Genomic DNA, 13,411 nt, shown 5'->3' with positions numbered 1-13,411 from the left:
AAAAAAAATTATTATAAAATTGTAATAGGGCTATTTTTTAAATATTTAATAATGAATACTGGTTATTATAATTTTGTGTATTGTGTGTATTTATGGTTGAACTATTATTATTATTATTATTATTATTATTATTATTATTATTATTATTATTATTATTGTTATTATTATTATTATTATTATTATTATTATTATTATATTATTATATTATTATTTAACAGATACATAAAAAAAATCAATAGATTAATTCACGTGTGTATTAGTTATTGTTGGAATAATAAATTTAAGAAATCCTAACAGTTTGGAAAGAGTTTTTACAAAGAGGTAGTACCATTCGGATCCCTTGGGAAAAGCAAGGTTTCTATTTTTTCCTTTTTTCTTTAGTACGAAACGAACCTTTCGCCATCTTAGTCGAAAATGTCAAGCCTCAACCGGAAAGTTGAAGATGACAGGTAAACACCGACATTTTTGTTCATGTTCAGTTTTGTAGGTTCCTATTTTGTGTATGGGCATTATATTTCGTCTTGCATGTTATTATGTGGGTACCGATTTCTGGGTTTTATTGTCTGGGTTAGATGCATGCTTGTTTTTGTTGTTTGTAGGATAATGTTATTAATCGACAGTCATCTAAGTGTTCTGAATACGTGTAGGTGCCGATCGAAGAATCCTGTCTTCCCGTTTGATGCAAAGATCAAAGAACTTTACTTTGAGTATCTTGAAGCTGCGGAGGAATATGAGGAAAGTACCGACAAGAAGCTTAAATTGACATCATTTGAAGATTTTTGTCATGATGTTGATCCTTTGTGTTTGGAGAGTTTGAAGGATGGTGGGGATGATGAAGTGATTGTGAAGCAAGAAGTATCTGTTACTGTCCCTGAAATAGTTAGGGTTGATACATCTGTCATTCCTGATCAGTGTGAAGACTTGGTATCAGAATGTGTAAAAGGGTAAACATTTAATTTATTGTGTTTGAGTATAAAAGACATTGTTGTGTGACAGATGTTTTACAGAAATGGTATTTTAATATTGTTAGTTTTGTATTTTGGGATGTTTTTCTGATATATATATATTGTTCTTGTGTTTGCAGTTGTTCAAAGTCTTTAGTTGGGGAGTCAAGTATTGCTGGTGTCGGGGTAGATGGTATTGATGGAACTGCAAACAAATTGGAAAATGCGTAAGTATGATTTTTAAGTTCATGTAGTAATATGTTTTCTAAACACAGTATGTAATGTTGAATAGTACTTTGCAGTGATTATAGCTCAGATGAGTCTTATGATGGGCTGTTTGAAAGGCTGACTCGGGTTCAGATGAGTCTTTAGTTTACTGAATTAGTTTTAGAGTCGATTGTGTGTGTTATAGTTTTTGCATGTTATTTTTTATAGTTTGTAATATTTTGATCAAATCATGTATTGGTGATTAAAATTGGTTTATGTTATCATCAACTTATCGAAGATGGAGGTTGCACCAACATGTTATATGTTTGTGATTTGTTTTTTTTTAAAGTTTTTGTTTTATGTTCATTGAATCATTATTTGAGGCGAATGTGTGTGTAGTTTGTTTTTGTATGTTGCTTTTATAGTTTGTAGAATTTTGATAAAATGTGGTATTTTCCAGTAAAAGGGTTTTCTTTTGGCAGGAACACTTCTAAGATGGAGGTTGAATCAACATGGGATAGGTTGAATAGGGAGATGTTGGTCAACAGCTTGTCAGACAACCGGGAGGTTAAGGATCTATGGCAGAAAAGTCGTGCAGGGAAGAATGCTGTGCGGGAGGTCGTTGTCACTGGGGAAAGTAGTGGATGTCGGTCTGAAATGATGATCGGTGATGAAACTAAGAGTGATCGGAAAGGTAAAGCAGTGTTGAAGGAAGGTTATGTGAAGGGTGTGGTTCAAGTAGGGCGTAGAAGAAGTGATCGAATATATAGTAAAACGAAGGGCAAAGGTGCAGCGGGAGAAACAACGATTGATGGGGGAGTTGGTGTCAGTCTGGGTGCAAGAGCTGGGTTTGAAATGAGGTCGTCAGAACGTGTGAATAAAAAGAGAAAGAGTTGCAGGATTGTAGAACCCGTTCAAACGAAGGATGTTGATGGACACAGGTACTTTTCGTGGTGTAAGGTTATAGAATGTGCTAAGGTAGCTGGGAGAAATGTTCTTGTAAGTATATTAAGTTATTTAGCTTAATTATAAAAATATACGCATTGAATGTTGGATATTTTTGTTGTTTTTATTTTGACAGTTGTAATTATAGTTTGTGGCGTTTTATGTTTATGTGCAGCAATTCCCGCAAAAAGTTATCCGCGGTTGCTTGGACAAGCATTATACGCGTGTTTTGTTCAGGGATTCAGATTTGAAAAAGGTCTTCAAATGTGAACTCCATTATGCTAAGAGGAAGTATTTTGTTGAGAGGTTCATTTACGATGGGTGGTCTGATTTTGTGAAGGAATGCCGCATTCAGGATGGTGATCGTCTTAGATTTGTAGTGTGTGACAAACCAAGCCCGGCTATTACATCTGGAACACAATTGGTTGTTGTGTCAGTCGTCAACAGATCAAGAGCTTGATGATTGTGTTTTTATTTAAGTCAAAGACATGAATGTATATCAAAATATCAGTTGTATTTGTGTGTGTGAACATGTTGAAAACAGTTTCTCTTGACAATGGGTGTTTTTGTTTTTATGTTATTTTGTGTAATATAAATGTTTTTATGTTATATGATGCTTTTGTTTTAAATTATGGTATTAAGTATGTCAGTGTTGTTATTTTGAGGTGTGATTCACAATAGTCATTGTAGTTGGGTGTTATGTTTTGAATGGTCAGTTATAAGTAAACATTTAAGGATTGGTTTAAAAATATAAAAGAAATCAACATAATATTTTTCAAATAAAGTGTTTGTGGCTGAAATTATTTTCATTAATATCAGGCTACATTTATATTGGTGAAGATTTCCTTGTCAACTACATTTGTAGTTATTGATTTGAACTTTGCATGTTCATCATGAACTTTTTTTTATTGTAAAGGCTAAAGAAATATATTAATAATAACACAGCATAAGACATGCCATGATCCTGTTACAAGTTTACATACTGGTACATATAAAAGGCAACAAAGGCTCAAGACTCAACTTCTATCTCCACCCAACCAAGAGTAATTTTACCACCAGAATAAAAATCACATAGTTTAAATCACACCACCCAACTTTGTTATTATCAACCTTGTTCCATTACATAAGCCTTCATACTGGTTGATGTTTCTCATGACCATAATTGGTGTCCCAACCTTTAGTTTTATATGATGGTTAGGTAATCCTGATGTTTGCAGTGAACTGAGAAATTCTGGGGTGAGGATGTCAACCAGTGTTACATCGTGGAATGCCGACTTATCAACAGAATTTGCGCTGAAATAATCACGCACGTCTCCTGTATTGGGAATTTAAATAGTTAGTTCAAATGAATATAAAAATTGAATCATGTATACCTGCCATTAAATCAAGAATATGATTTAGATATTTTGTCAACAACCTCCAATGTAGAAGCAAGAATTGCTCGTAAATTCCGGATATGTAGAATTAACTATTGCTACGATTGGGTCCTCAAATTCTGTAATCAACAGGTCTGGTGGAATATCAATAACTGTAACACCATTGTTTGATTCGGATACTTTGCCTTCTCCAATGTTTTTTATCATTTTCTGTTTTATCATTTTCTAATGTCATGGCATACAGAGGATTTCAATTAGATGATTAGGATTATGAAAATAAATGTATTACTGAAACTTTAATTAAATGAGCTTCCCACAGAAGGTTTCCTATTTAAGAGTCTTAGCATTGTAGGAGCAGGAGTACTTTTAGGGTCAGCCACTGTTATATCATAAATGGCAGGAACGAATGAGCGCATATGTCTTACAGTCGAAACAAACCCCTGAAAGCAAGAAAAGAGTTAATATTTCAGAGCAAGTTTTAGGCAATTATATTTTTGGTTTTCGATATATGTTTTGAATGGTTAACTCATGCTGTAATAATGTTTATATTATGGATAATTTATTCTTCTTTACATTCAGATTGACAAATATGTCTTGTACGATTCCATTACAGGAAGTTGAAAATTACTTTGCCGCCTAATTAAAGCCATAAGGCAATAATTCGAGGCTTAACTATTTAACAGAAGCAAAGATCAATAAAGCCAACAAAGGGCATAATGCTTAACCACCATAGGTCAGAATCCACGTAATTCTTAACCATCTATGACAGAAGCAGCATGCTTAACCATCATAGACAGAAGCAGCATGCTTAACCATCATAGACAGAAGCTCACCACAAAACCAATAAGGCTAATAAAACCTGCATCAAACAGGGTAACAAATAACAAAAAAATCAACAGCCCAATGGAGGAGCATATCCATTTAAATGTGTCCTCAAACCATAAGATAAACATATGTATCAGATATGTGAAATCTTATTTAACTATCTCAAAATTCAATTCAAATTCAAATTCAAATGCAAATTCAGAATTTATGCATATGATAAAATACAATCCCTAATCTACAACTACACAATTTCCGGATAATTCAATTCCATTTCAGAATTCATTAATTACATAAATACAAATCTAATCCACAATCACATAGAATTGGAAAATATACATATTGGATCGATATGAACCTGTCAAAGGAGGCTACAACATGGAATCATTAGACGATCTGCTGAAAAAATAACCAGATCCGAATTACACGCAAATTTACTCTGAAAGCTCAACATCAAACATGAACACGGTTAAAAAATGGGTGGGAGTGTCCCATCATTCACCTTGAGCAGCCTCATCTTTCGTCCATATTTATCGATCTCATTGTCTTCACCAACCTTGAGAATATGATTTCGTTGGCGCCGAAGAGGTCGAAGTCATGTTCATCTGTTCGCAGTGTTTACCTGCTCGCAGGTTCGCAGAGAGAGTAAACAAAAATCGAAAGTGGAAGAAGATAGAAGAACATATGAACAATTTGAAGAATTACGGAGTATGTCCAATTTGGGAGAAGGTTGCAGAAGAAGAACATATGGGTGGAATTTAGGGATTTAGGGTTTTGAAGGGAAGTTGGGAGAATGGTGAAGGATGAAGAAGAACGATAATATGAGTAAAAAAAACTGTAATCTAATAAAAGTTAATTTTAATTTGTAAGATATTATTAAATGAATGGGGACTTATATGCAATAATCAAAAGTTTTTTTTAAAATGGGTCCCACAGTAAAGTTATTTTACCATAGAGCTGATGTGGCTTAGTTTAACTTAGAATTAATTAGGGTTGTTAGGGCTTTAATTCTATTGGTCAATTGCAGTGACTTTACCACTGAAGTCAATTTGATGACTGCACCGTAGAAGCTCCCTTGTACATAACCTAGTAGTACTGATGATATGATGGGTTTGATTCTTTGAAGTACCAAGGAAGATACGTTTTCGGCATTGAAGAGCATAGCAGACTGAACCATAAGTCAGAATCAGAAATCAGAAAAAAAGTTCATGTCAACGCTTCCTTGCTTGCTACCAACCAGTATTTTTTTACTGTCACTCTGCGCCTAATAAAAGCGTCTAGTGTAATGAAATTAATTAAAAATTAAATAAAAAAGCGCTTAAATTTTTTTACCTTACTTAACCAAACCCATCCACAAAATTTAAAAAAAAAAAAAAAGCAACTCCACTCTGCTGCATAACCGTCCCCCCACGCACGCGGCAAACCATCTTCTTTAATTCTCTCAGCTTTTACTTAACTGCTCATTACTTACTTATAGCTTATTTCATTTTCACTTTTTTTTTGTTACTTTTTACTACTGTTCTATTTACTCTCCTCTCATCTATTTTCCATTTTTATTCTATTCTGCTTCATTTTTCCATTTCAAAAACACTAGTTAGTTCAAGTTCCGGCGACGTAACTGTCATCGGAGATGATAACAGAAAACTCCGGCAAACACTATCCTCCCCCACTCGCCTCTCACAACGACGTCGTTAACGATGCTACTCTCTTCTGGGACACTCTTCGTCGCTTTCACTTTCTCATGGCTACAAAATTCATGTATAACTTTCTATTTCTCCATTTCTTCTTTCATTTCTCTACACATAATCAAAATCAAAGTTTTGTATATGTGATTTCATTTTCAAATTTTGAATCATTTGCTTAGGATTCCTGTGATTGGAGGTAAGGAACTGGATTTGCACGTTCTCTACGTGGAGGTTACAGCCAGAAGCGGTTATGAGAAAGTTGTTGCTGAGAAAAAATGGAGAGAAGTAGGTACTGTGTTTAGATTCTCGTCTACCACTACGAGTGCTTCTTTTGTGCTTAGAAAACACTATTTGAATCTTCTTTACCATTACGAACAAGTTCATTTCTTCAAACTTCAAGGTCCTGTTTGCACTCCATCACCTGGTACTACTACTACTACTACTACTACTACTATTTTCACCGTTAATTTTGAAATTGATTTATTCATGTTTAGAATCTCAACACTGAACTGTGTTTATATATTGTAGATGTATTTTCTGGAAACAGTCCTTCTTGGAAACCTGAATTAGCTATTGTTCAGTATTCACCTAAGATGGTAAACAATGGTTCTGAATCTCATGAAGAAGGTAATTCAATGCTTAATTAGGAATATTCCATGAATCAGGAATGTGTTTGATGTAATGCTTCTGAGAGTTAAAAGTTGGATTAGTGATAAAAGTTGTTCACGATGTTAAATTGTTAAGTAATTGTGATTTGAAATTGATAATAGGTTTTAGAAAACCGTGGCGTAAAAGTTTTCGTGATTTCGGTCTATACAGATGTTGCCACATTGAATGCTGTCGTCGCGGTATTGTGAACTTGTCGGTAGTGTTTTGTCGCAGTCGTTTTCGCAATAGTACATCGTTTTTAAAACCTAATGTGACCTGAAATTTGTTTAAACATGCCCTTGGATCCAAATAGATTATTTAGGAATTGTAACTTTATTTAACTTGTTTACATAATTACTAGGGAACTTTTCAATGGTGAAAATCTCATTGTTTGTTATGTGTTATGTGTGCAGTGGATGAAGATAGTTCCTGTGTTTTGGGAAAAGGAACAATAGAAGGGAAATTTGATTGTGGTTATATAGTATCAGTGAAATTGGGTTCGGAGGTTCTGAGAGGTGTGCTTTATCACCCAGAACAAGTGGTTTCTCCTACTCCTTCACAACATGGCAGTGCCACTGCCATTGTACCATTCAATCACAAACCCTATGGCTCTGGTAGGAGGAAGAGAAGAAGGAAAAGAAAGTGGGACCCTAACTATCCAAAGCCAAACAGAAGTGGCTATAACTTCTTCTTTGCTGAAGAGCATTACAAACTCAAACAACTCTACCCAAAGAGAGAAAGGGAGTTTACTAAAATGATTGGTCAGTCATGGAATTGTCTCAGTCCTGAAGAAAGAATGGTAATTAAAAGGGTCATTTCATTTGAATGTTGTTATTTTTTGTGTGTTAATAATTGGTTTCTACATGGAAATTGGTTATTAAAGTTGAGTTAATAATTTTGATTTTGATAGTATATGGTAAAATGTGATTATGTGATTGTGTAATGATATGCAGATTTACCAAAACATTGGCTTAAGAGATAAAGAAAGGTACAAAAGAGAGTTGACAGAGTACAAAGAGAAAATGAAGGATAGACAGACAGAAGAATTTGGAAATTCAAAATAATCGGTTGACTTTTTAAAGTGCATATTGTTGTTTGTGGATAATGAAAAGAAATAGTTCCATGTGTCAGATCCTTTTGTTTTGTTTAACCTATCTATCTAGTATGTTTCTACTTGGTCCACACAATGTCTCAAATTTTATTTCAACAGGTTTAAGAACTGGTATTTTATGCGTAGACATGTTTTGGACTTACTAGTATATGTGTAGAAACTGTCAAAAAAGAAGAAAAAAAGAGAGTAATTGTGAAAATAAATTAACATGTGCTTTAATGACACAAGTTAGCATATTAAATATAGAAAAATTGTGTTTAAAATTGCACTTTCAACTTTTTTTTCTTAATTTAAAATATGTACATTCTATTTTTAACTATTGTTTTTAAAACACTATTTAGTATCACCTTTAAAAAAAAAACATGGGTTTAAAAAAACACAAGGAAACAAGAATTTTTAGATTAGGGTTGGTTCAACAATGAAGCAATGCGAACCAGAGTTTAAGATATTAACTTTTGGGGTTAAAAAACATTTAAAAGAATTTATATTAATTATAAATATACAATATAACCAAAAAAAATTTACTTTAAAAATTGTACATTCAATTTTTTTAATTTAGGTTTATTTTTGTAAGCAGAATTACTATTTTAAAATTATTTAACACGTGTTTGTTAAACACAAGGAAAGAAGATTTTTTTGTTTAGACAGAGAATATATATTGTGATGGAAAAGGTTATATATAAAGTTTAAAAAAAAATTAATACACTCGAATTTTTGGAAAAATAAATAGTACCAATTGGGAATATCGCAAAACAAAAGTATTATGTCCTCAAATTTGAAAGATAATGTAGGTATAATGTCCACAAATTTGAAAGTGATAATAAATGAAAGGTAACAATTAACTTGAGAAATAATATGGTCATCTTAAATGTCTTCAAAGATTATTAGGTCAAATTATGCATATCACATACAATGCAATAGTGGTTTGCAATTATTAAAGGTTAATTGAAAATTCGTTAATAATTTTTAAAAGCATAATTATTAATGGGTCACCATAATTTTTAAATTCATTAATAATTGTCAAATGGTTTTAACACCCGTTTTGGAAGACAAAGTGGTTGAATAATTTGTGTTTAAAGGATGAGTTCCCGGATTTATATTCAGTGTCTTTTTTGAAAAATGTGGTCGTGGCATGTATGGGAGGGTGGGTGAATGGTGAGTGGAAGTGGGGGAATTGCGGTATCGGGTTATCGGAGGAGGCCGGTTCAGTTTTGACGGAGGATCTCAATTCCTTCCGTAGTTTGTTGGTTGGCCGTGAGGCCAAAGAAGGGGGGATTTGGTGAAGTGGAATATTACGTCGGACGGGGTTTTCTCTATTGCTTCGTGTTATGATCATTTTGCCGGTTCGCATATTCCTTTTGGTCAGTTTAATAGATGTGATATTGCTTTGGAGTTGATTTGGAAAGTTCAAGTGCCTTTCAAGATTAAGGCGTTTGGTTGGAGGCTTTTTGTAAATAGGCTACCAACAAAGCATTTACTTGTGGTGAGGAGTGTCTCTTTGTCTATAGAGAACTTGAAGTGTGTTTTTTGTGGTATTGTTCCTGAAAGTCGGGACCACTCTTTCTTCATGTGTCCGATGGTGAAGGTTATTTGGAGGGAGATAGTGATTTGGATTGGGAAACCGTTAGGAGGTTTGGAGGAAGATTATTTACCTCCTTTCATGGAGTGGTACTCCTTTTGTAAAAAAAAGAAGGTTAAAGAGGGAAAATATGGATTGTATGGTTAGCAATTTTGTGGATATTTTGGTTATCTAGGAATGGGATATGTTTCTGGAATAAAGTTTGGAATGTGGATAATATGGTTTGGAATATCAAGTCTTTGATATGGAAATAGTCGTTCATATGTGAAATTACTCATCTCATTTGTAACTTTCACGAGTTTAACAAAGTTCCTTTGTTTTACCTTTCGTAGCTCTAATTGGTTTGTAATTTCGGTTTTTTCTTTTGTAGACGGATTTTTAATACCGTCTTTCTTGTGTATTCAGGTTTTGAGAACCCTTAGTTCTCTTATTAATTTCATCTTGCTTACACACACAAAAATTATGTTGAAGAAGAAATTTTGTCCCTCACCTATCAGCCCCATTTTACTACTCTAACATTAAGGGTCTGTTTAGCAAATAGGTTGAAGAAGGCAATTTTTGTGTTTATAGTTTATAGCTTATAATTTTATATGACAATAAAAGATTTGTTTGATAATTTATCATGAATTTATAGCTTATTTTTCAAGTTTATAGTTTATTTTTTACACATTATTTTAAATAGCGTTTTACTTTATAACTTATAGTTTATTATTTTTTCTTTCACTTTTGTCTTTCTTATTTTAACTAAAATTCTCTACTACCCATTATAACTTATTATAATTTTAAAAAAACGGTTATATATTAAATGTCTTTTTATTTAATTAGTCTATTATAAATAATCAGTCATTAACTCTAAACTATAAACTATCAATCATAGATTATAAGCTATAAGTTATCAATTAACTTATCAGTCAACCATTATTTTTAGGTTTAAATAAGTTTTTGGTCCCTATAAATATTACCGTTTTCATTTTTAGTCCCTCCCTGTCTTTAGACAACCGTTTTTACAAAAAAACCGTTGACAAAACCAGCTAAAACCGTTGCCAAAACTCAGGAGGGACTAAAAATGAAACTACAATATTTATAAGGACCAAAAACTTATTTAACCCTTATTTTTACTACATAAAACCTAAACATTCATATAAATAATTGAACTATTAATTTAAAAATGTAAAAGAAAAATTAAAGAAAATGTAAAATAATTTATTTGATTGATCATAAGTATTAAAATAATTTATAAAGTGTAAAATATGTAGAGAAAACTATTCTATATCATGATCTAATGAAGACTTTGGATTTCTATGATAATTAGGCTTTGATAGACTTTGGAGGAGCAAACGAAATTTCAACTTGGGTGGTATCAATGAAAATTGAATTTTGAATGATGCTAGTGAAAAAAAGGGAATTTCTTATTTCAACCTAAGTTGTTCTAGTGCATTACGCGAAATTTCAAATTTTTTTCTGCAAATCGGAAATATATTTCCGGTTTGCACCATAATTGACATGAACCTTGGAATAGCTGGGAACTAACCGGAAATATAATTACGGTATGGAACTGTAAGTATAGTCTTAGTTTGTGGAACAACTAAAAGGCGTGCTGCCTCTTCCCCTCCCATTACAATTTCAAACTCTAACAACATGAAAACACTTTCTAAACTCCCTCAATCTCATTTTCACCAAATCAATCACATTTGCAACCGAAGTTGTTCGGAAGCATCAAGCAACCAGTATCTCAAGCATCCAACCACAATCAATAAAAAACAACCACAATCAATCAAGAAATTTGTTTTTTTTTAACTTTTTAGAGTTCATGTAAAATCCACTCAAATGTGTGTTTTAGGTTACAAATTGGGAATTTGTGGTTTGTTTTCAACATTATGAATCATTAGTAAGGTGTTGGAAATGTCTTTTTCAAGATCAATGTCAATTTTTTGGGCTCATTTGTGGGGTTGGGAATCCATGAACGTAGTTATGAAATCGCAGGAGAAACCAAAAATGCATTTCTGATTTTTATCAAGAACAAAATCGCAAGTGCATTTCTGGTTTTTGTCTGTATCTGTTTTTAACTTTGTTTTCAACATTGGTCCTTAAGTTAACATTTTTTATGTGCTTGAATATGAGCAATGGTTGACAGAGCATCTCGATTGAGACATGGCAGGGTTGCATAACATGCTTCTGTGCAAAGAGAAAGGAGTCAGGCAACCTAGCCTCCTTCTGCCTTTGGAAAGGCTACACTAGATGCACCGCCTACAGCTTCATCGTTCGGTGTTCATGCTACTACTCCTACTACTTCGTCCTCTCGTAGCACGTAGGATTCTCCAGTTCATCTTTCTCTGCCCCCGTACTCCCGCATACACACCTCTACACTGACAACATTTGAGGCGGGAGAGGCGTCTGCTTCTTATAAGACACCAGAGGCCCAATCACAACCTCAGTCACAACTTCAGTCACAGCCCAAGACATTTTGGCTATGAGAGCGTACATTTTGTATCTTGTTGGCACACAAATTTTTTATGGACACTAGTGCCACTTACACCGATATCATGTACCTTCGTTATTTTAATGATTTTGGGACAATCCACCAGTGGAACTGGGGGGCTGCTTGCCTGGTTTACTTGTATACTAAATTGGATGAAGGGATTAAGTGGAATACAAAGTTGATAACCGGAAGCATGTCACTTATAACGATATAACTTCTTTATCTTTGTGACCATTATTAATTATTTTTATTTGGAAAACTAATTATTTAATTCTTTATTTCAGGGATGGATCCTATAACACTTCCCCCGCATATCGGGTTGTATTGAAGATAAGTCGTGTGCCTACGCATACGACCCGCTCCGAGGGAACCAGGCGATATACACTTTTCTTTATACATCGACCAGCGTGTGACGATACCATTTGACGAGGTTGCCACGTTTACGGGTTGATTGACCTGCGAGATTCGCAAGACGGCTTCTTATATGCCTGAGTGGTGATGCGTCAGCTCGGACTTACCCAGACTATTCCCCGGGATCCTTTTGTATCTGCCCCTCCGATGATGAAACAGAGGGATATGAATGCTTTGTTTGATGATTTTGAGAATCACCTTGTTGTTGAATGCAGTATAGGGCAAGCAACAAAGGATTTGGAAATATTGATCCGGGATTTATCGTCCTCAGAGATGGAGAGATGCCATTCAACAGTTTCTACGGTTTCGAGCTTGGGTTTGAATGAGCAAAAAGTAAACAAAGATATAGACAGGAAAAGAATAAACAAACACATTCTTAGAAGATAAATAACTTATCAGGAATGTAAATATATTCACTCTTCACAAACATACATTTACCAACCCATTATATTCAACCTACGATACTCGTCTATGTCATCACGTATCTCTCACATAAGCGTCCATCTCTGGAGCACAAACGAGATCATCTCATAACTAAGGTTATCTCTAACGCGAAGTCACGAGAACATCCGTATTCTCGCGTCGGCGATCTCTCGCGCGCCGCTCAAACACGAAAGCATTAAGAACAGATACAAACAGTGAATGCTAGCTCTAAATCTATCTCTAGAGTTCAGAACCAACAAAATATCATCCTAGATAAAGATTCAAGAAGTTTATCTCTAAAGCAACTCAAATCTCCAGCACAGAGCAAAAATCCAGAACAATATCAACACAGATTCATAAAGCAAGTTAAACATAACATTATAATCGGTAAATATACATAAGATTCGAGTAACTATACAAACAAACCCAACACAAAAGAAATACACAGAGAATAGAGAAGATAAACCAAACATCTCGCGGGTTGTCAGCTCCGGTTGATGAGAAATCCACCTCCGATCTTCCAAGTGCATGACCCGGTGTTGTTTTCTAAGCTAATCCTACTCTAAGAATGAAAATGATGGAGTTGGAACCAAAAACTCTCCAAAACCATAACCTAGAAATGTTACAAATGAAGAAATATAAAGAAAATTTCTGCTACGGCCGCTTAGCGGCCAAATCTCGCTTAGCGGACTACACGTATTCACAAAATATCAAGAACAGTAAACAGGCCTCCGCTTAGCGGCCAGAACCGCCGCTTAGCGGCCAGGGAAAATTGGTTCGC

General features: G+C 34.1%; 1 protein-coding gene across 1 annotated transcript; it reads left to right on the top strand.

Moving 5' to 3' along the window:
- Positions 1–5,748: 5,748 nt before the first annotated feature.
- On the top strand, positions 5,749–7,869 carry LOC131654914 (high mobility group B protein 9-like). The gene is made up of 5 exons (XM_058924838.1): positions 5,749–6,052; positions 6,159–6,403; positions 6,508–6,606; positions 7,041–7,426; positions 7,581–7,869. Exons 1-5 carry the CDS (start codon positions 5,925–5,927, stop codon positions 7,689–7,691), a joined length of 969 nt encoding a protein of 322 aa, XP_058780821.1. The 5' UTR covers positions 5,749–5,924; the 3' UTR covers positions 7,692–7,869.
- The last annotated feature ends 5,542 nt before the right edge of the window (positions 7,870–13,411 follow it).

Source organism: Vicia villosa, linkage group LG3 (assembly GCF_029867415.1).
Source record: "Vicia villosa cultivar HV-30 ecotype Madison, WI linkage group LG3, Vvil1.0, whole genome shotgun sequence".
In the NCBI taxonomy this organism is placed as follows: Eukaryota; Viridiplantae; Streptophyta; class Magnoliopsida; order Fabales; family Fabaceae; genus Vicia; species Vicia villosa.
The sequence above is the reverse complement of the archived record's forward strand: the minus strand, read 5'-3'. Positions and strand labels throughout refer to the sequence as shown.